The sequence below is a fragment of the Fukomys damarensis genome, unplaced genomic scaffold (genome assembly GCF_012274545.1).
Source record: "Fukomys damarensis isolate Sample0158 unplaced genomic scaffold, DMR_v1.0_HiC HiC_scaffold_3, whole genome shotgun sequence".
NCBI classification, from domain to species: domain Eukaryota; kingdom Metazoa; phylum Chordata; class Mammalia; order Rodentia; family Bathyergidae; genus Fukomys; species Fukomys damarensis.
In genome coordinates this window covers 34,132,134-34,159,730 of record NW_022900915.1, presented here as the reverse complement: position 1 = coordinate 34,159,730, position 27,597 = coordinate 34,132,134, and the positions used below count along the sequence as shown (strand labels likewise).

The window sequence follows — 27,597 nt, the reverse complement described above, 5'->3', positions numbered from 1 at the left end:
ATGACAAAGTGCTGTGGTAAGCACTCATGAACATATACTTCCGGTGCTGCTCCCCTGTAAGTCCCTACAAAGGAGACTTAGAGTTGAGTTTCGGGAAACACTGGTAAACAGCCACCTAAAACACATTACTCAATCTACATCCCCATTGATAGCTAAACTTAGTGTTATTTGTCCCCGAACATTTCATTATCTATTACCATTGTTGAAAAATAAAACCTGTTATGAAAAGCATCTTTAATTTTCACAAATACTTTCAATGACTATTATATTTTTTACTAGTTTTAGATATACAATATGCTGACATTCTTAATTGGGAATTTGTACCTTTACATAATCTATCTTGGTTCTTATTTATTCCCCATTCCCCTATCTCCTTCAACTCCTCCACACTTGCTTATTTCCAAAGACTTTGTTTCCATTTTCCCCTTTTCTCATATTTAATCTTTTCCCTCTTTTCCTTTCCCCAACACCTCCTACTTCCCCTTCCCTTTTAGAGCATAAATTCTTATTTCACAGTATCTATTGCACCGTTTGATCTTTATTTACACTTTCAGTTTCTCACACCAGAGAATTCAGTATTTACACGTGTGTCCTATTTATTTCACTTAAGAGTATGCCCTCATTCTGCATTCATTTAGCTATACATGTCTCTTGTTTCTCATTCTTTATGGCTGAGTAGTACTCCATTTTATTAAACAAAACAAAACAAATTTTCTTTATCCAGGCTCCAGGTGATGGGCAATTGGGCTATATCCAAATTTGAGCTATTACGAACTGTGCTGCTATGAACATTGGTGCACATATATCACTGTGGTGTGATTCTTTTAATTCTTTGGGAAAGATCCCCAGCAAGGAAATAGCTGGGTCAAATGAGACCTCTAATCCTCAGTGTTTGAGGTATCTCCATACTGATTTCCACAGTGGTTGCACCAGTCTACACTCCTGTCAGCAGTGGAGCAGGGTTTCTCTTTCCCACAGCACCACCAGCTTTTGTTATTGGTTGATTTCTTGATAGCAGCTATTCTATCTGGAATGAGGTAGAATCTCAGCGTTATTTTCATTTGCATCTCTTCAATAACCAGTGAGGCTGAACACTTTTCATATTTGCTATTTCTACTTCTTTGAGAAATATCTGTGCATTTCCGGTGTGGATTTTTGGCTAGGGACTTTAAATATAGGAGGTCTGATTTTTTTAAAGTGCTTTACATATTCTAGATAGACCTTTGTCTCAGGAACAGCTGATAAAAATTTTTTCCAACATTGTAGGTTGTTTCTTCACGGCATTGGTCATTTTTCCTGCTGTGCAGAAGCGTTTTAATAAGAAGACATCCCATCTTTTCCTATGCCAATGTCTTCAAGAATTCTACCTAACCTATCTTCCAGCCAGTTTAGTGTTTCTATTTTAATATCTTTAATCAATTTCAATTTTAGTTTAGTGCATAGTGAGAGATATAGGTCTAGTTTTAATCTTTGGCAAGTTGAAACCCAATTGTTCCTGCACCACGTGTTAAATAGGCTATCTTTCCTCCAGTGAGGATGTTTGGCTCCTTTGTTGAAGATGAGGTGTCTGAGTGTGTCTTGATTTGTTTCTGGATCTTCTAATCTGTTCCACTGATCCTCAGGCTTGTTTCTTTGCCAGGACCATGCTATTTTTATCACAGTAGCATTGTAGTACAGTTTCAACTATACTGCTATACAGCTATTGTGATACCCCCAACCTTCTCTTTGCTGCCTAGAATTGCTTTTGCTATTCTAGGTCTATTCTTTTTCCAAATAAATTTTTGTATTGTTTTTCTCAAGGTCTGTGAAGTATGCTGCTGGGATTTCAATTGGGATTGCAATGAATCTATAGAGCAGTTCTGCAAGGATAGCCGTTTTCACTATGTTGGTTCTTCCTACCCAGGAGCAAGGGATGCCTTTCCATTTCCAGATATCCTCTTTGATCTCTTTTTCCAGAGTGCTACAGTTTTCAAAGTAGAGGTCTTTGGTGTCTTACATTAAGTTGATTCCTAGGTATTTCATTTTCTTGAATTATTTCTCCAGTTCCTCTCTCAGTGAGTCTGTTGTTCATGTACAGGAAAGCTATTGATTTTTCAGTGTTAATTTTGTATTCAGCTACTTTACTGAATTTGGTTAAGTCTAGAAGACTTCTGGTGGAGTTGTTGGGGTCTTCAATATAGAGTATCATGTCTGCTAATAATGACAATTTAATATCATTTCTTATCTTTATTCCTTTTACTTCTTTCTCTTGTCTCATTGCTGTGGCTAATATTTCCAAAACTGCACTGAACATAAGTGGTGATAGTGGACATCCTTGTCTTCTTCTTGATTTTAGAGTGAAGGATCTCAGTTTTTGACCATTTAGTACGATTTTGGCTGTTGGTTTTTCATAGATGGCTTTTATCAGATTGAGAAAGAGATCATCTATTCCAATTTTCTGTAGGTTTCTATCATGATTTTGTCAAACACTTTTTTCAGCATTTATTGAGATGATCATATGATTTTTGCCTTGGATCTATTAATATAGTATATTACATTTGTAGATTTGCATATGTTGAACCATCCCTGCATCACCAGGATGAATCCCACTTGGTCAGGGTATATGAGCTTCTTGATGATCTACATTCTGCTTACCAGTAATTTACTGAGGATTTTTGCATCTATGTTCATTAGTGAGATTGGCCTGTAGGTAGTTTTTTTGGTTGGGTCTTTCTCTGCTTTGGCGATCAAGGTGATGCTTGCTTCCAGGAATGAATTTGGGAGTATTGCTTCCCTTTCAATTTCAATAAAGAGTTTAAACAGTAGTCACAACAGTTCGTCTCTAAATGTCTTGTAGAATTCAACAGTGAAGCCATCAGGGCCTGGGCTTTTCTTAGTTGGTAATTTTTTTGGTTTTTGTTTTTTGGCTTTTTGAGACAGGGTCTCACTATGTAGTTGAGACTGACCTGGAACTCACTATGCAGCCCAGGCTGATCTCGAAGTCACAGTGATCTTCCTGCCTCAGCCTCCCAAATGCTGGGATTACAGGCCTGAACCACCACAACCAGCCAGTTGGTAAGTTTTAATTACGTTTTCAATTTCACTGATTGATACTGAGTTGTTTAGAGTTTTTAGGTCTTTTTCATTTAACTTTTGCAATTCATATTTAGGAATTTGTTGATTTCTTCTGTGTTTTCCACCTTAGTGGGGTTTAGGTTCTCAAAGTAGGTATTGATGATTGTCTGGATTTCTGCTGGCTCCATTTTAATATTACCCTTTTCATTCCTAATTGCGTGAATTTGGGTCTTTCACTTTCCTTTTTTTTCATAAGGTTGGCTAAGGGTTTGTCAATTTTATTTATTCTTTCAAAGAACCAATTCTTTGCTTCATCAATTGTGTTTGTGTGTGTGTGTGTGTGTGTGTGATTCTCTTACTCTCCACTGAATTGATTTCTGCTCTGATCTTTGTAATTTTCTCCTTTTCATGAGTGTTGGGTTTGTCCTGCTCTTTTTCTAGAAGATTGATGTTCAGCATTGGGTTGTTTATTTGAGCTGGCTCTGTTTGCCTAATTTGAGTATCACTGCTATGAATTTCCCTTATATGGCTGCTTTCATTGTGTCCCATAGATTCTGATTTGTTGTACTGATATAGTCATTTAGTTGTAGAAACTATCTAATTTCTTCTTTAATTTCCTCATGACCCATTGGTTGTTCAGAAGTTGAACAAAGTATATTTTAAAATACAAAGTTTTTTTATGATTTTGATGTCTCTGAGCCCTTAAATATATATTTTTCCCATGGTTCTATCTCATATTTGTACTGTTATATAATTCAGTAATTTTTCTCATAAGCTCACGGATGGCATTATTCCTATAAAAATAGTAGCTATGCCTATTTTAATATGATACTCCTATATTCTTACTCCTATCTAAAATTAACTATAGGTAACTATTAGAATCCTATTATAACTTGCACACGTCTCAGACACTTTTATTGAAATAACAAGCTTTTACAGGATTTATTCAAAAGATCATGAATTAAGGGCAGTAAAGTGCTTTTTTTTTTTTTTTTTTTTTTTTTTTTTGGTACTGGGGAATGAAATCAGGTCCTAGTGCTTGTGAAGCAGGTGGCGAAACCACTGAGCTAAATCCCCGGCCTAAGTTGTTGCAAAAAAATTTATCACTTAAGTTAATGAAAAAAAAAAAAAAGTCAAATCCTATTCTAGATAACTACTGATAACAACTGTATGAACATTTGTGAAGAAATTCTAATAGTATAATCAATGAGTTTCACAAAAGTACACACCAAAAAGGGGGAAAAATCAAAATGGAGTAAGAAAAGAGAAAAAGCCAATACCCATAATAGAAAAGCTAAACCATAGCTCATTAAAAGCAATGATTTACAAACTAAAAACTCTAACTCAAGGCATTGCCTTCATATCAATTAAAGTTTATTAATTTAGCCCTGCTATAATTACAGTAATTTCTAAGATAGAATCCTAATATATTCTAGGATGATGAATACCACTATATAAGGAAGTCATCTCCTGAGATTTACAAAGCATTTGATTATATAGAAACTCACACTGATATTATTTTAAAAGATCCAAATAGTAGAATGACTACCTACAATTGAGACAACCACACAAAACATTGAATTATTTTTATTATCTCTGCCACGAATTACACGAAAATGTTAGTGAAGAAAAAGAAAAAAAAAGAGAGAGATGCTGAATTCACCCCCCGAATGAAATGAGAGAAGAAAGGACGCAAATGTCAGTAAATTTATGGAAGACCAAATGGATCGAAGTCTAAGTACTGGCTCGGTATTACAACAAATTCAAGCTGAAGTACCTCCAGAGGGACAGAATAATTGATATATGCCCTCATTTTCTGTTGGAAGCATCAAATAATTAATACAAAATAAATTTCTGAAACCGTGCATTTCTGAAAAATGCCGTTAGTTCACTTTTTCAATTTATTTTAATCATTCAAGAAGCACAGACTTTCAAGTTAAAATAAATTTTTATTTTTGGGATTCCTTTACTATCTTTTGAAATACACAGCTAGGCATTTCATACTTTTGTTGTTATATTTCTCTCATTATTTTTATGTATGTTTAGTGAGATGGGGAAGTCCATATTAATTAGCTCAAGCCAACATAACATAGAACCAAAACTATAAATTATATTGATATAGTTATTGATATTTAAAAACAGACATAGTATCACATCCTCAAAATAAGTAATTATAGAATATCCCAAATAATCTCATTATGAGATATTAGGAAAAATGGTGCCTTTGTTAAGTAATCAGGTTTTTCCTGAAACCACTAAAATTACTAATTACCTGGACACTGAGCCATAATAGCTGTAATCCCATAGCTACTTGGGAGGCTGAAGCAGCAGATTAATTCAAGTTTAAGGCTAGGCTGGGCAACATCCCAAGACTCCATCTACCCTGCAAAATTTTAAGTCATGTTAGGTATGAATCCTTTTTTTTTTTTGGTTTTTTGAGACAGGGTCTCATTATGTAGTTGAGACTGACCTCCTGGAACTCACTATGTAGCCCAGGCTGGTCTCAAACTCGCAGCGATCCTCCTGCCTCAGCCTCCTGAGTGCTGGGATTACAGGTGTGCACCACCACGCCTGGCTTAGGTATGAATCATTTCTAGACAGTATTTTGAAAATACCCTTCATAATTTAAATTTTGCTTTTTGCTGATTTTATTAGAAAACAGTATCATTACAGCTCCATCTTCGTTAAAGAAATATAGCTGCCATCATGTTCTACCGTACCTCTTACACTTAGAGACTGAAGTTAACCTTCTATGTTTGTGGGTTCTGGATCTGTGAATTCAACCACTATTATGGTTTGGATTTGAAATGTTCCCCAGAGGCCATGAATGAAAGGCTTCATTCCACTAATGGCATCATCTGGGGCCTTGCTGGAGGCAGTAGGTCGCAGGTGCAATTCCTTAAAGTTGTATGTATGTTCTCCTTGGACTTTTCCCAACTGTCCACCTCAGCTCTCTGGCTGCTATGAAGTGAGCAAGTTTCCTCTGCTACACTGTTTCTGCTCCACTATAGGCTTAAAGGCAACAGAACCAGCTGACTATAGACTGAACTATCTGACACCGTGAGCCAAAATAAATCTTTCAGCATTTTGTCACAGCAATGAAAAGCTGGCTAAAAAAAACCACAGCTCTATAAAAACTCAACTTATTTCCTAAACAATATAACAACTACTTACGTTGTATTCAGTTTCGGAAGTAACTTAGAGATGACTAAAATATATGGGAGGATGTGCACTGCCCATATGCAAATGCTGAGGGATTTAATATAAAGCACTTGAGCACCCATGGAGTTTGGCTTCCAGAACCAGTCCTGCGTGGATAGCAAGGAATGACTGCAGCAACAGATTCCTGACCAGTCCAAAGCACACAGCCTATGCCACTGGTTCTAATATGGTTCCTGGGACAGGAGCACAGGTATCACTTGCTTATTATCATATATGCAAATTCTCAATTCCCAGCCACACCTTCTGATTCGAATACTGAGGGTTGACACAGGGTAATTTATGGTAATTTTGAGATAAGCCCTCCAGGTGACTTCAGTGCACAGTAAAATTTGACTCTGTAGATCAGTGTCTCTCAAACTGCTTTCCATAAAGTTTTCTGACAGTGTATCTCAAATCGATCCAAGACCGGGCCAGGAAGTCAATGAGAAGCCTTCTTCAATTTGGTGCCCCGGTCTTAATCCTGCCAATTAGCATTTAAATGAATTAATTCAAGTGTCACCTACTTTCCTGGCTACTTTAAAAATATACATGAAAATGCCTAAAAAGCTGCATCTAAAAAATGAAGGAAATGGGCCTGGGATTTAGCTCAGTGGTGTGGCTGCCTGCCTCACAAGCGGAAGGTCCTGAGTTTGATCTCCAGTACAACAAAAAAAGAAAGAAAGAATAAATGCGAGTAACTCTTACACCGCACAGTCCACTGCCAAGTAATTAGTGCTTGCCTATAAACCATTTCACACCTAATACTGTACTATGCCATGAAGACTGTTAAACACTAAAGATATTAACCAAACAACTTCAGAAGCACTCGTGAGGAATTATCTGACAGGCACAATTCTTCCAACACAAAACCTGAATGCACTACTGACGATAAAATTGTGAGGTATCTAAAAATGCAAGGATCTTAACACTTACGATTTTCAATCTATAACCTATGGAGCCCTAGAAGGTCAGGGAAGAAATCTCAGTTTCCCATCCTCATGCCCACTTCAACCACTTTTTACAAAAGGGAACATGTAGAGAAATAGTTCTACCATGGGGATGATGTTAACATTTTAACCAAAGGACCAAATTTCATACCAAATATCTACCAAGAATATGTAGAAATACTATTAACAGAAATGAGTAGAGATGACATTTTCTGGTCCTCAAAATATCAGAATTTACTTTCATTGTGATATGAAAATTGACAGAACATGAAAAACAGAGAAGTGGTTCCCAGCCTTTCTAAACAATGGAAACTTTAAAAAATTAAAGTGATAACAGACTTAATCTGGTTAAAAAGAATGAGATATGTCTTATTTCCTACCATGTATTCTTCTGTCTGCTCCCCTAAAACACTGTCTTTTCCAGATTAACTCCTTTCACATGGAAAGGCCCTGAAGGATTACAAAGCAGAGAAAACACCGGAAAAAGATAACAGGAAATAGAGACAAACTGTAGATATTTTGCAAAAGGGAAGGGTTGGTTGGGAGAGATGATTGGGGGGGGAGAAGGTGGATGAAAAAAGAAGATGTGTTACGTACATGCACCAACTCCCCACTAGGAATGTAATCATTATGTACTGCAAGGCACTAATAAAAAATGAAATTGGAAAAAAGAAAAAAAGTAAAAATAATAAAAATCACTTATCTAGAATTTTCCAAGGGTGATTTTAGATATTCACTATAAAGGAATTCACCACAATAAAGCTCACATTCTTTTCTTTCTTTTTTTTTGGTACCAGGGATCAAACTTGGGACCTTGTGCTTGCAAAGCAGGAGGCAGCATCATTGAGCTAAACCCCCAGCCCCATTTTTTAAAACTAAGGACAATAAAGTACAAAAACTAAAATTTAGAAATATCATAGTACCTAAAAATCAACGGCTTCTGCTCAATGAATCATGAGTTGTAATGACTGAGAAAAGCTGGAAAATTTATTTTTATTTATAAAACCAAAATGCCTGCAGTTCTAATATTGTTGACAATTCTCAGCCTCCTGTCAGATCTGTCTATGGGTGGCCTGTTGAAGCAAATATATTTGCCATGGGTGCCCGATACTCTTTCACTTCAAGAACCAAACACAACAAAATATTCTAGAATATGCAAGGTGGACATTACCTATAACAGAGATAATATATTTAATAAAATATTTCACCAAGAGCTCACTAGCTGAAAATATCTCATTTTCTTTACTAAATTTTTTCAAATATTTATTGAATTATGCATACACTTTACATATAATATCACTAATTGAATATTTAATTAATTCACTGAAAAATTACTTCAATTCTACTAAAAACACTATTGAAGTTAGGAATCGAACCAAAAGTAATGCCTTTGTATCCTTTACATATTCTGGAAAACTGGGAAAAAATACGCAATTAACCTAAGAAATTCAACTTGCAGCATTGTAGGGGATACAAAATCTACTGGCAAAAATATTCCATAGGAGGTAGGCTGAGACTATATTTCAGAGTCAACAGAATAGAGAATGTATTATCTTTTGCTTTTTATAATTATCTGAGTTTTCAAGTCTTTCCAATTTTGACTATAAAAATATGCTAAAACTAAACATATGTAGACACATACTATTCAGTAACTTTGCTGTCTTACATTAATTTTTACATAAGAGGCCATTATACTTTTTTCCCTGAAGATTTTTCCTCACCTGTAGAAAAAAATGCATACTTTGCATAATTTGGCTATTCAATGAAGAAATTGAGAATGAGACAGTAAAACGACATTAGACGAATATCAAGATCTAACAATGCTAGGCAAGAAAAATAATTTCATTGTTTCAAAACAGAAAACCTTGACCATAATCTTAAGATACCAATTTTTATAATTCAAGTAATAAATTTATTAAATATTACAGTTTACCATGTTGTATGTTTGTTTTATGTTCAAAATAATTTATTCTGGGGCTCTAAGGAATATTTTAAAGACAAGAAAAAAATCACTGAGTTATTTTAACTTTTCCTTTAATAAAGCAGATTTCCTTTACTTTCACTAAATTAGGTAGTCAAAGGTTTACAAAGGCAATAATAACATGTATTTTCAATATAGATGAATATTTGCTAGTTTGATATTTCATGTAACTAAAACAGAATTAACAATATGCATTTCAAAGATTCTGTCTAAATCTTTGTGTGCTCGTAGCACTTTGTTTTTCCAAAGAACTACAAAACAATGCAAATAAATCATCATGTAAGATAAACAATCACGTGAAGACCAGTTATACTTAGGATATAATTTTGCAGTTACATGAGCAAATACTTTACAACTAATAAAACTACAAAATGCCAGAAAAAGGAAATAGTACTTACATTCACAGCTCTCTTAATAAAAGGTATCTGGGTGCCACTGTCCAGATCTTCATTTATAATAAGCCTTCGAGCCCACTGACCAGCCCTGACAACACCACTACCGTGAATGAGGACCATCAGCTTCTGTGGGTTTGTCAACGCATCCTCACTCATGAAGATAAAACTCTTTGGTTCACTTTCAGTGGCATCAACCTGTAATATAAAAAAGTTAGAGAATAAGTAACTGCTGATGAGGCATATAAAAGTTAGAAAACAACTAATTATAAATTATTTGATGGCTATAGAGAATTAAAGGAGTTAAAACAACTTAAAAATAACATTAAAATTTTCAGTAGAGATTAGCAGTTACATGTTAGGTGGATGAGCAAAACATGATAGTAATTAGAATAATAAAATGTATTTTAAAGAATACTGGAAATATGCCTCCCTACATTATTACTGTGTGGTTAGTATTATATCATCATCATACTTAAGAACAAGTCACATTTTTTGATTCAGACACTATGCTAACTTTTAAAAACTATTCTCATTTATAACAATCCTATTATGGCAATATTATTATAATGCTCACTAGTAGATGAACTTGAAGCTTAGCTAATACAAGGAGTTGCCCAAGGTCACACAGCTATTAAACATATAATTCTATAACTGATGTTTATTATACCTACTAGAGAAAATAGAAAACCTCAATCTGAAGATACATTTATGGGAAAGTATGTTTTAATTTTGAACACTAAAAATTTTTAAAAAGAATAAAGGAAAGTATTTAGAAATTCAAACACTTTTCTATATACATGAACTTCAAGTTTCACTGAGATTATAACCACAGAATTATATAATTATTTTATGAAGCAACATTCATGCATTCCAGTAAAATTGCTTTACGTATTAGTTAGTAATGGGGAAATATTGAATGTTTATCCATTTTGATTGCACTTACTTTAAGTATCTACCTGGATGATGTATAATTAAATTTGAAAGATACACAAGAACATAAGAAGGAGTTATAACTTCCCATCCTTTTATTACAAGTGTCATGTCACAGCTCACAATGAAAGACATCGCACATCAGTGGTGGCCAGTAACTGGAAATGCAAGTCTTTGTGCAGCCAAGTCAGAGCCAGAAGCTAGAGAGTTTGGATGTCTAGTAACACACACATGCCACACGAGGGATTAATCCACATGCCGTGCACAACAGCTCCTTGCACTGTCAGCAATAGGTACTCATGTGGAAATTGAAATAAGAAATACACAAAAGTTCTAGACATCAAAAAACGCCCTAGATTCTAAACATTGCCAGCCAGTAAACATGGGAATATAAAAGCAAAATAAAATTTCTGTATTTCTAAAACAATCAAATTGATTTCTGTATTAGATGCTTAGCTATACATAAAAAGCATAGAGGGCATTTTATTCAGCAAGAAAACAATGGCCAACAGGCTTAAGAAAAAAAAAATAACTTATTGGTAGAGTCTTCCCCATCTATTTATTTAAAACTTCAAACACCTCCCTAAGAATTTCCTGGTCCCTTTCCCTGATTTATTTTTTTCCATAGCATATACCACAATCTGACACACTGAGCACTTCATGCATCTGTTTGTACATGGTTTATTCACCATCTGCTGTCTCTACTAGAATGTAATCCAAGAAGTCACAAAGTTCTCTATTTTGTATTCAGTTACATTTTAAGTATTGAGATAGGAACCTGGCATGTTATAGGTACTCAATAAGTAAAGGAATGACCAGAAACTTTTAGAATACAAACGCTTATCAAGCATCAACGGTGACTTCTCTAAGGTACAAGGAATTTAAATCAATAATGAATCCTCTTAAAATGGCTATAATACTTGCCTTGTTCAGAGGCATAAAGTGAAAATCAGACTAATGTGTGATGATACGGAATTTTAAAAGAGCTACGTAATGTTAAGAATTAAAATGATATAACTATTACTTTATGAGTAGTAACTAAAAAGGTAGGAAGAGAAACACGAAGTGAAACAATCATGCCAGCTTCACTTGCACTCTGTGCCCACAGTAAGCAAATCAAGATGTTGACAGCAAATGAAACTAAAGACACACAGGAAGAGAAGCAGACGAGAGACAGAGGAAACCAAACCTGAAAAGAAAAGTTCCCTTTGACCTAGGAACATCATATGAAAATAGAGGAAGCTCTCTGCTAAAGTGGTTTGGAAAAAGAAAAGAGTGATAAGAACAGAAGAAAAAAATTAAAAGGCATGGATGTCACTGTACAATTTTAAAAAGCCACAATATTTCTAAAGAGTAACTCTAAAATCCCACAAATAAAAGTGCCTCATAGTCAGTGAGGCTTTAATGGATGCTGGAATGGCAATGAAAATGGCCATCTAGCTGTCTTACTGAGAAAACCTGTAGCTATGGACTTTCAAAAAGGCACTGATCACTGTGTCTTTCTTTCCATTTAACTAAGGCCCTTGTTGACCGATAGAGAACTCAATCTTTTAAGCAATGGAATTTTGCCACTTCAAATTCCAAATTAATCATTTTAAAACGGAAAGAATATTTATTTTGAGAAGATATGAAAGTGTTCTTTATCGTAATGCTGCTCCAGAATTTTAAAGGGACTACAAATCAAGGCAGCCATGAATAAATAAATAAAAGTTTACTTGAACATCCAGAAAAGCTGACTTGAAAATATGAGAATACTAGAATATACAAGGAAAAACCACAATAATATAATAATATTAACAACTATGTGGCAAGAACAAGACAGTACCTGAGCTAGTCACCTCAAACAGAGGGCTCTGACTATACGTTATAATTATAACTTACTCTATATAAAGTCAGAACTGTTTAGATATTAAAATAGCTATATAAATAAGTTTTTCTTCATTAACCTAATGAAGTTTAGAAATGGCTATTCCAAGGCTATTTATCTTTAAATGGTGTTAAGTGATTACGCCAACAGTTCACTAAGGAATAAACATGAAGTCCATCCTGGCGCAGGACTTCATCTTAGGGACAAATCAACCTCAAATGCCATTAGGGTGACAGAGACTGCATAAAACAGTATTTAGCAATCAACATTTCATTGTGGTATACTCAGGAACCTCACAAATTGTGATGTTTCACTTAAACATGAGACATGCATAAATTGAAAAAAGCTGTATTGAATGTGTTGATAATTAATGTATTCAATATTCTATATAGGTATGCAATACTATAATAGAGAACATTTTATCCAGTTTATGCTCAGTATAGAGCAAAACTAAGACACGATTATGATCTTTACTATCAAATCATGGGCTTCCACAAAGTGCTATCAACTAAAAAAGTGGACAGGGGGTCTTTTTTAAATAGTTTAGAATGTCTTTTTTAAAAAACACGCTGTTAAGTCTTGGATTTAGGATAATTTGGAAAAAACATAATAGTTATTGAGGAAAATTTTTGGAATTATTTAAACTATGTGATCATTTGAGAGAGAGATTAATTTGATTTTTTTGAGTTTATAAAATAGGGGAGTCTTTATTACCAAAAATGGACATAGTGCTTTTTTTTAGTTCTCACCTAATATAAATCTCTCCATATGTTAATTAGCATAAGACTAAATTTAGGATAATAAAGAAATTATAAAAAAAGTCCTCTAATTAATCTCAGGTTTTCACTAAAGATAATACAATTTAATCATGTAACGTGATCTACAAAGCCAATTATCTTGTAAACTATACTGGAAGTCTAGAGATTGAAGCAAGCTTTAGGGTTCACTGGAAGTAGAAATATCCTAGAGGACTTACTGTTGAGTATGTTGTAATGTTGTATCTTAAATATTATTCTTCAGAAACTCAAAAAAAAAAAAAAAAAAAAGGAAGGAAGACTGGACAAAGTGACAGAACTGTACCTTGGCTTTCCAGAAGACCTAAGTGAATGCACAGTCTCTTTGTTTGTTTCCCATTAAGTTTATCGATACATTTAAAGCAAACAATACAGTTGCATTTATCATTGGGATCTTGCACCTTTACAAGGTATATTGCTTTTATAAAGACACTAGATCAAAAGTCAAAACAAAAACAAGAAGTTTCAATCCAAACAACTGGCATGCTCCTTCCCAAAAATTACTAAAACCTTGGCTTTCATGGATTTTTAAAGGAAAGAAAGATTCCAAATAAAGTTCAGGTTGGGCTACTGTACAGAATAATGTTTTATTCACTAATATTCACAGCACTCGGAGTGTCCAGAACCTAGAAGACCTACGAATAAACTTCCGTTGAAATGAAGGGTTCAGTGAATGACTAACGATGTGACCTAGCATAGAGGGTTACCTATAGAAAATTAAATGTAAAAATAGAAGTTTAAAATTGAACTATGAAATCAACTTTGTTAAGAAACCCTCAAACTCCCCAATTTGTAACAGAATATCATTACCTAAGGAATTTTAAAATTCTTCTGCAAAATTCATGCAAATGAAATTACCTGCAATGCACAAATTTTGTGAATTAAATAGATTACTTTCAACAAACCTTCCAAGTTCTTATATACCATACAGTGTTACCAGGAACAGCAAAGACCATCTAATGCAGTCCAAACATCATTTCACACATAAGATTACTAGTTTTTCTTTTGAAAGCTTAATATTTCATGTTTTAAATTAAAGTAAAAGGGGTTTTGTTTTTTTTTGTATTTGAGTCTGTAAACAAATCTCAGCTTTTCACTCCAAAACTACAAAATGCACAAAATTTCAAGATAAGTGTTCTGCTAAAAAGGTCTGGAGCAGTGCTACATATAGCAAGTACCAGAAATGAAATTGAGTATGTTTAGAGGAAACATATCATGTATAGAAATAAAACATTTTTTAAAAATCAAGAAATATTTAAACAGTGAATGTCCAATGCAAGAAAAAAATGTCCTTGTTTACTTCAAATACATAAATAAAAATAACTTACTCCACTGAAAAGAAAAAAGGATAAAGGAAAAGATAAGTCTTTTATTTGTGTCAACATTTTCAAAATAAAACATTTTACTTGAAATAAACATTAAAAAAAAAACTGGACTTACTGGAATAGTGACTTTTTTCAAATTACAGTCCTTTTCCAGGAGCTCATATACATACTTGGTGATGATCTAAGTAGGAAAAAAGTAACACATTAAGATGCAAGATCATACATTATCAAAATGGATGTAAATTTTGGTAAAGTATTGCAAGTTATTGCTCAAAGTGAATGTCTAATCATTTGGAAAGTTTTGATACTGCATTAAGAGATTCCTCACTAATTACTTGTAATGGTTTACTTCCAGTTGCTGTGTGAATAATTATGGACTTTGGCAGCAAAGATTAGGGCCAATTATTGTAAACTTGAAAGAACGTACAAGACTGTCTCCTTTGGATAGGACTACTACTCTAAAAGCATCTTTTCTTTCTTCCATGTTTTTTAGAATCTGCTTCCCTTGTAATTTCCCTACGGATCTTTTATCTAATATAATTCTTATGGGAGTCTGAATCGCCACAATTCTTTTGTATTCACTGTATCAAGGAGGAAAATGTGTCAAGTATTATAGGCAGAGAAAGGGCATTGACACAGAAAAGCCAGGAACCAGTAAATAGTATATTAATGGAAGGTATAAACATGATCTCCTCAAAGATATTCATGCTCCAGCTGCTGAAACCTATGAATACATAGCATAACATGGTAAACAGGGCTGTGCATATGATGAAGGTTAATGATCTTAAAATGGGAAGATTGTCCTGATTATCAGTATGGACCCAATCTAATTACAGAAGTCCTTAAGGGTGGAAAATTACAGAAGCACATGTGTCAGAGAAATGCAATGTAAAAAGGATTCAGCCAAGTAAGGAACGGGATGTTTGAAATAAGAGCAAATATTTAATAGATAGTTTGAATGCTTAGTTTGAGGAGTACTTCTATTCTCTCAAATGTCCTTAGTTACCTTGTCAAAGCTGTTTCAGAGAAAAATTTTAGCAGCAATGTAAGTAAAAGTCAAATTTTATGAAACAACACCAAAAGATCATTTTTTAAGAAAATTAAGATTCCAATTGCTTTCACGTTAACCTAAAATAGATTTTTTTATCTAGCATTTTTCAAGGAGGCCCAAAATTCTTCTATGTATATGTATTACATCATTTCCCCTTAGAAACAGTATTTATACGTATGTTTGAACAGCATATCTCACTTGAAAATGGTAATTTCAGAAGCTATGACATTACATTAAAACTAGGTAATAATCTGCTACATATTAATCTGATAGTATCCTGTATTCAATTTCTTTAAATGAAGTAGTTTAAGTTATGTTCACTGTTCTCTTACTGGAAGGTAGTGGTACCGTAAACTTGAAAGAGTAAACTATAAATATGTAAGTTTATACCCCAAAATAGGTTGGAAGTCACATTATGGTTTGTCACTTCAAGTGAAGTGGCTTAATTAAATGAAATTACCTAAAATGAGTGTCTTAACCTTTCTGAAAACTTCCTAGAAATTATAATCCTTACAGGTAAAGCAACAACAAAACTAATCAAGCTTAACTCAAATTCAACTGCCTTATTCCACTATGTAAAATATTTAACAAATTTAATTGGAGGGGAAAAAAATGTTTTGGCAGTTCAAATCTTTTATTAGTATGAACTAAAAAACCATGGTTATTTCTCAAATTTTATACTACAAGACAATAAAAAACAAAGAATTCAAGAACTGCTTATATTTGCCATATAAAGCAAGTGTTCTATTCTGAAAACTATAATATATTAAAGCAATTAATATCATAAATCCAATAAGACTAGGAGAAACACTATCTAACTTGGAAAGATACTTTTTTCTCCATTTCCTGAATACAGATGAAAAACAATCACAGACTAAGCCATGTACCTTCTAGGCAGTTTTCTCCCCGTAGAATATTCTTTTCTGCCTTAGTCCTCCACCCAGAGATAAATCACTTCATCTGTTTCAGGCAACTTACCTTACCTCACCCTCAACCCTGGAGGACACAAAGTGTCCCACCCCCACGTTCCTTCTTCTGGGCATGACTGAGTATCATCTAACTCGGTATCACTTACCTGTTTATTGCCCAGTGAGTCCTACAATACTATAATTTAGTGTCTTATCTGTATTTCTCTCTCCATACACAGGACTATGTCAGGCACATTAAAGGTGCTTTAAAATGGGATTTGAATTATCCTAACTGTCCGCTCGGCTACATTTTTTGAGGGAGATAAGTACTTCCAATTTTAAGTCTTTTCTAATTGCTGAATCAAGGCTTATGAAGAGGCATCAAGGATTCATTCACTGCCTTCCAGATTGCACAGGATTGCAGTCTGCATTTAGAAAAAATGAAAACTTAATTTCAAAAGGGAGATGAGAAAAGTATTACTGTCAGTGTGTCATCTTTGTTCAAATATTCACTGGAAGCTGTGTTCAAAGATGAAAAATTAAGGGTTTCAGAGACTAAGTGTGCTCTAAAATTGTATCTTTCTCCTAATAAGAAACATGAGAACTTCTAGTTTCCAATCCAATGTATAAAGGGCCTCAAAGCAGTTACTCTTGGCCTCACAAAAAGAAAAATGATGAACAAACTGAAAGCCAGTAACTCTTCTTAGATATATCAGTGAACTGAGGACATAGGACAACTGCTTCCCTGAAAACTGCAGAGACAGGCTCGCAGCTCTGGAAAAGAAAGCCCAGGAGAAGAAGCCTCAGTTGAAGGCTACATTAAACTAGAAGTATTTAAACTGGAATGGGTTAAGTGCTAGAGGATCAGTTTGGACTATTTTAAGCATTAAAAACTAGGAGGGTGCCCAGGCTTAAAAAAAAAAAAAATGGGTGGTATAAAATTTTGTGTTACCTCAATGGGCCCTACTAGATTCTCATGGTGAAACCTATAGTAAACCCTCTCCTGCTTCTGGAAGAGGAGGGGAAAAGTAACAATTTTAAAATATACTTCTCGGGATGGGGGTTTAGCTCAGTGGCACTGCCCCTGCCTCACAAGCGCAAGGTCCCGAGTTCGATCCCTAGTACCAAAAAATAAAAACAAAAACACACCAAACCAAACAAAAATATACGTATTACTCCTCATATTTCTATTATTATAAAAATAATCCTCATACTTTCTTAATAAAGCATTACCACCAGGAAGATTACCAGAGCCTGACTGACCTGACAGGAAAAGAAACACCTAATTTGACACAAGAAGAAAAACTCAAAGACAACAGGAGAATATAAAAAGGGGGCACTAGAGGAAACGTCAGCTTCAGACAACCCAGCTGCAGTCACAGTAAACACTTCCTAACCCTAAGCCTGACGCTAGGGACCTATCTACCTGTCTCGTTTCCATTTGCCTGATGTATCATGTCGAACTTTTAGCAAAAAATTACCAGTTAGGCTAAAAAGCAAAAACCAAACCAAACCTAACCAAAACTCTCCAGTCTGAAAAGACAAACCAAGCATCAGAATCAGACTCAGACTAAAGATATTAGAATTGTCACACTGAGAATTTAAAACAAATATGATTAATGTACTAATAGCATTACTGGAAAAAGGGGGCAATATACAACAATAGATGGGTTAATATAAGCAGAAACATGGAAATTCTAATAATCAAAAGGAAATGTAAGATAAAAAAACATTAACAGAAATGAAGGAGGTCTTCCATGGTCATGGCTAAGAAAAGCATCACTGAGCGTCAATAGAAAACAAATGGAAACAAAGTCTTTGTAAATAGGTAGAGGGAGTGAAGAGAGGGCAGGGGAAAGGAAAAAATAAGAACCAAGATATATTATGTAAAGGAAGAAATTCCCAATGATGAATGTCATCACACCATATAGCTAAAATGTACCAAAAAACTTGATGGGAAAAAGAGAAAAATAAAATGTAAAAACAAAATATGAGAGAAATGTGGGACAATTCCAAAAGGTGAAAGTTTTACACAATGAGAATATAAGGAGAAGAAAAAAGGAAACAGGAACTATTTGATGCTATAATGCCTAGAAAATTTCCAAAATTAATGACAACACAAATTACTAGATCCGGGAAGTAGAGAGAATGTCAACCAAGATAAATGCACACACACAAAAAGAACCCTACATATAGCTATATCATATTCAAACTGCAGAAAACCAAAGATGAAAAGAAGATCTGGAAAGAAGCCAGAAGAAGGGTGTGAAGAGAACTTAGCTAAGGGGACACGGGCAAAAACTACAACAGACTTCTCTTTGAAAGGCATGCAGGCAACAGGAGAGCAGAGTGAAATCTCAGTGTTGAAAGGAAAAACAAACAAAAAAGTACATACCTAAAATTCTGAACCCCCCAAATGTATCCTTCAAAAGTGAAGAAAGACTTTTAGACAAAATTTGAGGAAAAATTTATCCTGTTACACCTGCCTTCCAAGAAATGTTAAAAGATGTCATTTCAGAAAGAAACTATACAGAAGTACGGATTTACATTTTAAAACATAAGAAAGGAATGTGAAATATTTTTTTAAATTTGTCTTATTCTTCATTGATCTGATAAATAAGTTTATTCAAATAAAAAGAGCAACAAAGTATTTGGTGATCATAGCTTATAGGTAAGTGAAATGAGTGACTTTTCTCTCCTTTCTGAGACAAAACACCGGACACCCATATTTAAAGGGGAAGGGGTTTATGTGGCTTACAGTTCCTAGAGGTTTCAGTCCACAATCAGCTGGCTCCAAGGCAGGGATGGCAAACGGGCATCGCAGAGGAGAAACAACATGGCGTACACAAGGCTGCAAAGGTAACAAGAGGAACAGAAGACAACAAGGGGCAGCAGAAGACAACAAAAAGCAACAAGAGACCTTCCCCTTGACTTTCTGCCTCTTATATCCCATCCAGACTACTGGGATTAGGGCGATGAAAAACCACTCGCTCACTATACTGGTTTAGTGATCACACGACCTTAATGCCAGCATCACACACTCCAGATTCAGCCACCTCTGACCGAATGAGGCTTTGGGGGACATCCAGACCCAAACCCTAACAGCCATTTGCAAGAACAGGGAGAAACTGAAAACAAAACAAAACAAAAACTCTTCTATAGAACTTGGTGCTACCTGTGAGGAGACCTAGTGATACCTGGAAGAAACACTGGAAGCTTACATTGACTATGTCTGGTAATTTTCAAGGATTTCTTTTGATTCTGAAGAAGCAGCCATAGAAATAAAATTAAATGAATCTAAACCAGAGGAGATACTCATAGAATAAACTGTTGGATACTGATTAAAAAAAAAATGCCCACTAATGAATTAGATGACATTTACTAAACATTTGCTGTGTGCTCATCATGTACCTCTTCATTTCAACATGACTTCTGGACCTTAATTAAATAAGAAGCCAACACATATCCCCTTTCTCCAATGACAGCACTGAAATGATGCTAGCAGATTACAATTCCAGAGAGTAGATAAGGGTGACACTATGAAGCCTGCTAGAAGGTACTTTAGGTACCTTTGAGACTGAATTTCAGAGATAAAATGGGAAATATGACAAAAACTATGACTAGAAGATGAGAAGAGAATGAATATAAATATTTTAAATAAACTTTTAAAGTTTATTACTTGATAGTCAAGCGTTTTTTTCTTTCTTACACTAAAGAAAAGCTATCATTGGTAATGGTAAATTTTGCCCAACTGATTCACAGCAATAACAATTTTTATTTCACAACTTTATTAACTCTGTAAGACAAAAAAAATTATATTAGACTAATTTGGAGAGAAAGAAGTTCAGCCCAAAACATAAAACATCGATATCTGTATATCATCAGTAACATCCATCCCTAGGGAAGATACCTACATGTTAAGAGAATTCCGACTTTGGGTGGAAGATGAACTCAACCAAAAAGAATGAAACATATCTATGAAATTCTGTGAAAATCTCAGAAATCAGATTCACTAAACTATATGAGCAAAATAAAAAATGAAATAGTAAAAATTGAAACATTTAAACTTTTTTAATAATTTAAAAGAATTTAAAAACATTTAAATAATTTTAAAAGAAGCAATTCTTTTTTTGAGACAGGGTCTCAGGATGTAGTTGAGACTGACCTGGTACACACTATGTAGCCCAGGCTGGGGTCGAACTCAGTGATCCTCCTGCCTCAGCCTCCCAAGGGCTGGGATTACAGGTATGCGCCACCATGCCAGGCAGAAACAATTCTTTTCTGCATGTGTGGTACTGAGGATTGAACACAAGGCCTTCTCACTGAGTGACATGGCTATCCATGTCCCACTTTTTTTTTTTCTTTTTTTTGAGAGAGAGGGTTTTGCTAAAAGAAACAATTTTTTGTGGGGGGGGTACTGGATTCGAACTTGGGAAAAATCTAGCTTAAATCGATAGAATGAAATTTAGTAATTGCTAATTAATATAAATTTACTCTGAGTACGGTGCTTAAAATAATTCTGTATATAATCTTTAGATACTTCTAAAACAGTAGAGAACAGTTTAGTTTTATCTAAGCGTCTTCTTTTAACATTATTCATTTGCTTAGAAAACCCAGGTTTTGCAAGCCAAGAGAAGTGTGTATAAGAAATCTGATTTATCACCCATTTTCTTAGAAAGCCCAGTTTCACAAGCCAAAAGGAGCCAGTACAAGAAATCTAATTTATCACAAGTGTATCAAAAAAATAAAGTTTGATAATGTGCTCTCACTATGTAAGGAGTTTAATAATATTTTGGAGAAAAACTTATGCTTTTGACACAACCTTTATTAATATTCTGTGTTGGTTTCACTATGTTTATTGATAAAAATAACATTAGAAAATCTGACACCTTTCAGAAGCCAGTCTTATTCATTCCCAAACAGACAAAATTCAATCAGGAGGAGAGTCTAGCTTTGAACAATGACTTGTTTTGCAATGTGACAGGAATACTGACACAGTGTAATCTCTATCTTCAGGGCTGAACAATTTATGGTTCAACAGAATTGGGCACAGTATAATATTCTTGGAAAACATCAACATTTTGTACTGAGGACAGAATCCAGAGCTTTTGCACAAAACTGTCCCCCCAGCCCTTTTTTTTTTTTTTTTAATTTGGGGTCTTGCTAAATTGCTCAGTTCCCCAGGCTGAGTTTGAACTTATTATTCTCCTGACTCAGTTTCTCAGGGCACCTGAATTACAGCTATGCACCACAGCTATGCCAGGCTTTTAAAAAATGTTTATGAATGCATGTATGTATGCATGCCTGTAGTACTGGGGATAGAATCCAGGGCCTTGTGCATGCTAGGCAACTGCTTTATCACTTTTTTGTAAACCTTTCCAAAATTATATTTTGAGGCAGGGTCTTGCTAAGTTTTCAAGTTTGGCCTCCACTTTGTATTCTTCCTGCTCTAACCTCCCAATTAGCTATAATTACAAGGGTGGCCGCCATACCTAGCTAAAACATCAACATTTGATTAAAAATAAAACCTATATGCATAATTAGGCTTACTTTTTACTCTACCATACTCATGTATTAGATGAGTATTTTTTATAGCACAAGCAAAGATTTTTGTTTATTTTGAATTTATCCTGGGAAGTTTATTGTAATTGGATATTACCTTCATTACATTTTGTACCTTCTTATCTTGCTTTTCCTACTTTTGTGTTTTCCCCAAAATAGGGTTTTTCTATGATATCCAAGCTGGTTTTGAACTCCTGGACCCAAGCTATCCTCTCACCTCAGCATCCTTAGCAGCTGGGAGTACAGTCCTGTACCATAGACCTGGTTTATCTTATCTTTTAGTATTATAAGGTTGTTGGTTTTTTTTAATACCTGCCTCTCTGGTAAAAACATTATATACTCTACATCTGTTCCTCTAGTGACATTCTTACAGTTTTAGCATGAGTGTTTAGAACACTTTATTCTAACATTAATGCTTCTCTACTCTTGAAAAGTTCAAAGATGCAAGTGAAGCCTTTACTCCATCTTTTTAACTCATCTAACCTCTCACAAGTTATTCTTATGTACTGTATTTGTTTCATGTTGGTTTTGTGGCCTTTTTCTCAGTGTGTGTGTGATATAATATATAAATCTGATATATACATACATACATACATATATATATATATATATATATATATATATATATATATATAAGCTTTCAAAATTTTCCTCTAGATTTTTCAAATGAACAATGCATTACTGGTTTTTGTACTAACCCTAATTTACAATATCACACCAGAATTTCTTGCTCTTGGCTATAACTTAGTAGCCACTCATAAACCCTTCCCCATCCCAAATGACCCTGTATTCTTTCCTGACCTCTGGTAAGCACTATTATACTCTACTGTTCTATGAGTTCAACTTCTTTAGTTCCTACATATGAGTAAGACCATGCAATAAATGTCTTTCTATGGCAAGTTTATTTTCCTTAACATAAAGATCTCCACTTCCATACATGTTGTCAAGAATGGTAAGATTTCATTCTTTTTACTGGCTGAATAGTATTCTATTGTGTATATATACCATATTTTCTTTATAGATTCATCAGCCAATGGACATTTACACTGTTTTTATTTCTTAGCTGTTACAAATAATGCTTCAGTGAACATGGGAGTACAGATTTCTCTTATTTTGTTTGGACATATACCTGAGAGTGGGATTGTTGAAGCATACAGTAGTTTTTAGTTTTTTGAGGAACCTATATATTGCTAAGACAGTGCCTTCTTATATATAGAGTAACTAATACAGAAAGAAAAAAAGCTTAAGTTAGAAAATCACCAATGGATGTGAAACATAATGGTTAAAATTTTCATACTCTCAAATATCATTCCCAAAATTACGTATTTACAGAGAAAAAGCTAATAATGACTTTACACTGGCACCTGGAAGATATCACCAACAATGAAACTAACCAAAATTATGTGCTCTTGAAATCATGCTTGCTTGGAATAAAGAAGACCATAACTAAAGTCCAAAACTAATCCTCCCACAACAACAACAAAAAAAGACAACTTCAAATTCAAGGGCATTTTATAAATGTTCTGTACTACTCAAAAAATCTCAAGGTTTGCCACCACTGGAGGGACCATCTTCATGTGGGCCACCACCAGCAGGCCCATCCACAAGTAATGGCCAGATCCAGATAACAGCAAACAGAAGAAAGACCACTGTTCAGAGCTTAAGAAGATGGTACAGTGGTGGGCAGCAGAGAGAGGGCCTCTCCAAAGCTTATTGTTGAAAACTGAAGCCCACCAACAGTGAAGCGCGTCACTATAATGAAGACATAGCAGACTACAGTGGTTAGCATCAGCACTTCCTATGGGAATACTGACTTGCTGTGGGGGAGTGGGGACCCAAACTTGCAGCACAATTGTGCAGAGTTCAAACCCACAGAAAGTCAGGTGCTCAATTCCAGCCTCAGAAGCAGAAACCAGCCTAAATCTCAGTGGAGTACAGCTGGCTCACTGAGAATAAGAGGCTTGGATCTGCATGCTGCTGCCAACACTGTCTACTGATGACAGCACAGAGACACTTTAAAGAGGACTCTTTTCCTTTCCTTCTCTCTCTCTCCCTCCTTCCCTTCCTCCTTTTCTCTCTCTCCCTCTTCCTTTCTTTTCTTCTCCTTTATTCTTCTTTATTTCTCTCCTTTCTTGTTCCTGTTTTCTCCTGTTTTATTTTTTCTTGATTATTCTTATTTCTATAAGAGCATGAATACAGTTTCTAGTTTTCCTGTTGCCGTTAGTTTGTTCTGTTCATGTTTTTGCTCTTTCCTGCTCTCTTTTCCTCCTGTTTTTACCAGTTTCGCAAAGTTTACATGATTTTCCTGTGTCCTCTGGCCCAACTTCTAACCTTTTCCTCTCTTATTTCTTTATCCCCCCCCCGACTAAGCTCCATCAATGTCTTCTTCCAGGAGGGTAAATTCACTGTGCTTAAGATGTTATTTATTGCAAACATATTTCTGGTTTTTCTTTCGTTTTCAAATATAACCACAAGTCTAGTTTATGCAGTTAAAGGTAACAATAATAGTCACCATAATTTGTCATTTTCTGAGGGGTGTTTGATGCTATTGTTGATGCTAACTATACTACTTTAGTCAAGGTGATGTGATTGTTCTAGTCAGCTGCCCTTCCTGGCATACCAAAACCAAGATTGCATAAAGATCATTAGACCTTCAATAATCAGAACCAGCTTTACCTGGCAGACACCTCTGAGTAGTTATTCCCTAAGGGAAATAAATACTAGCAATAAAGCTAATGGCAATAAGCAATATAGAATTATTAGCCCAAGAATTAAACCAAAAACCTCATTAAAAAAATATAAATGAGAAGACACATAAACAAGATGCAAACCCAGATGTCTAGCTCACCAAAGGCAAATCCATGGGGCAACGAGATGGAACAATTTGATAGTCAACCACCTGGATTCCCTGAACTGGTATACAGGGAAGTAAAAAAAAGAGATGAACAAGGCTCCAGACAAAATTAAAACAGAAATGATTTCCCAGATAACTACAGAGATGGTGACCAGAATAAAAAAGATGCTTAGTGACTCTAATACAGATACAGATTAAAAAAACAAACAAACAAACAAAAAAAACCAAGAATTTGGAAACATGACAGAATCCATGAACACCCAACGTGGGAAAGAAATGGAATCCATTAAACAAATTCAAACAGATATTGAGGAAATGTAAAACTCCAATGAAAATATATGCAGCAGAATAAGCCAATATGAGGACATAATATCAGATACAGAAGACAGGATTGTGGTTAATAATAATGAAAACAGAGATTTCTTAAAAATAATAAAGGAACATGAGAAATCAATCCAGAAACTGCTTAATAATGCAAAAAAGAATAAAATGAAAATTAAAGAATAAAATGAAAGAATGAAAAAATAGGAGATAGCCAGAACAATATAAAAAGCCTGTTCACACAAGTAATGGCAGAAAACTTTCCAAATAGGGGGAAAGAATTTTACATACAGGTAAGTGGGTCACAGAGGACTTCAACTAATCATGATAAAAAAACAACGTATACCTAGGCATATAATAGTTAAGATTCCAGAAATCAAACAGAAAAACAAAATGTTACAAGCAGCAAGAGAAAAGAAACAAATCACAAAAAAAAGGAAAGCCCATCAGAATCATCAGAATCACAGCAGACTTCTCAACACCAACCCTCAAGTCCAGAACCTGGACTGAAGTATTTCAAGCACACACACACACACACACACACACACACACACACACACACACTACTACTTTATTATACTATCAACCACACTGTAGATTCATAATATATAGTTACAACTAACTAGTTAAACAACTAGTTAGTGAAAAAAATTAATTAGCAGTGCTTACAGACATGTGGCACTCCACAGTTAATAACCATGACAAATAACTTTTTAAAGTTAACTTTTGTACTGAAAACATTCCTACGATTTAAAAATATAAACAATATAACACATTGACAAGTCTTGCCCCATCCTTGTCCTCCTCCATTGTTTCGCCTCACTGTACGCCAGAGGAAATCTTAGGTATGTTTCTTGTGTTTCTTTGAGCCAATGTAACTGAATAAAAGTATATTTTCTTTTATTAAAAAAGAGAGTAGGGCCTGGGATCTAGCTCAGTGGTGCTGCCACCTTCCTCACAAATGCAAGGACCTGAGTTTGATCCCTGGTACCAAAATAAAAAGAGAGAGAGAGAAAGAGAAAGAGAGAGAGAGAGAGAGAGCGCGCACATACCACACACACATAGACTTACAGGAAAGAATTTTGTAGGCCAAATGGGAGAGTCAGTAAAGCAATATGTTTACAGCTATTATGGATCAATTAAACATATGCAAACAGCCTTACTCATTCTGAAAAAGCCCAGGAAGGGAAGGTGATAAGGGACACTTACCGCCCCCCCACCGCCACCCAAAGAAGATAGTACGCTAAACACGCTGTGTTCCATAATTACTCTTATTATCCCCTCTTTCTTACAGCACACTAATTATTTCTTTACTTTATCACCTAAAAATTTATTGAGGTAACTACCCTCACAGCAATATTTTCTTCCTTCTTTTTTTTTACTGGCCATATCATTCTGTTGTGTGTGGATCTATCATAGTTTAATCAACCATTTTAAATATTTAATTACTAATCAAAATATGCATTAAGAAAAATGTGTAGTATTAAGCATTATTTATTGAATCCCATGAAAATTAAAGGTACAAAAATATTTTCTGGGGCCTAAAAACCATCTAAAATAAAGATCCAGCCTATAAGGTGCCTAAGTATTTAAACACCTTTCCCTCTTATTCTGAGTACCCACATCTTCATTCCATTCAACTTCCTTCTAGAGGGGATCTAGGAATGGAAGAAGGGAGAGAAGGAAGAAGAAATGACAGAAATAAGGGAGAGAAGGAAAAAGGAAAAAAACATGAATTTTCTCAATAATTAAGGTTTAATATTCAATAATGTCAGCTTGGCTAATCATGAAAGGGTTCTTCTAGCATCTCCTCTACATTAAAGAGACTATGATCTGAATGGCAATGAATTGTCTAATTAGAACTAAAGCACATTTATCCTGGATGCATATCCTTTAAAGTCAGAGGAGCCACATCTTAAACTTCACTAAAATTATCTGTACCTCATCCCCATTTTTTCTCTTTTTATACTTCAGTCTTGGTGTGTGCATTTTATAACTTTAAAAAATATTTTGAACTAACTGCTTTTTTATCATGTCTTTGAAATAAAACCATTCCTTTGACTTTCCATTAGCGTTCTCCAAGGTGTTACTGTGTATTCTAGCAGTCCTTCATTTAGAACAGCTTTTTTTTTTTGGTACTGGGTAACAAACTCAGGTCCTTGCGCTTGTGAGGCAATGGCACCACTGAGCTAAATCCCCAGCCTTTAGAACAGCTTTGTATCACGTAAATTCATATTTTCCTTGTAGCTGCTCTAAAGAAGAGTCCTTATTTTATATCCCAGCCTTTCTTCTCAATAACCAGATTCTTAAATAATCTTGCCAGAACCCCAAACTTAATACATGTTTCCAACTAACTACTGATGCATCCTCCTACTGATTTCTTGGACACCTTAAATGCAGAAGCATT

The 27,597-nt window shown here is 34.7% G+C and overlaps 1 protein-coding gene across 10 annotated transcripts in view; it reads right to left on the bottom strand.

Annotated features, from left to right (window-relative positions):
- The window catches only part of Fam172a (family with sequence similarity 172 member A), a 348,439-nt gene that overhangs the window by 248,908 nt on the left and 71,934 nt on the right, over positions 1–27,597 (bottom strand). For all 10 annotated transcript variants that reach the window (XM_033767668.1, XM_010637189.3, XM_033767678.1 and 7 more), the window contains 2 exons: positions 14,610–14,675; positions 9,582–9,773 (listed from right to left, as the gene is read on the bottom strand). In XM_033767668.1, coding sequence (XP_033623559.1) covers positions 9,582–9,773; positions 14,610–14,675 — 258 coding nt within the window. The remainder of the gene's footprint in view (positions 1–9,581; positions 9,774–14,609; positions 14,676–27,597) is intronic.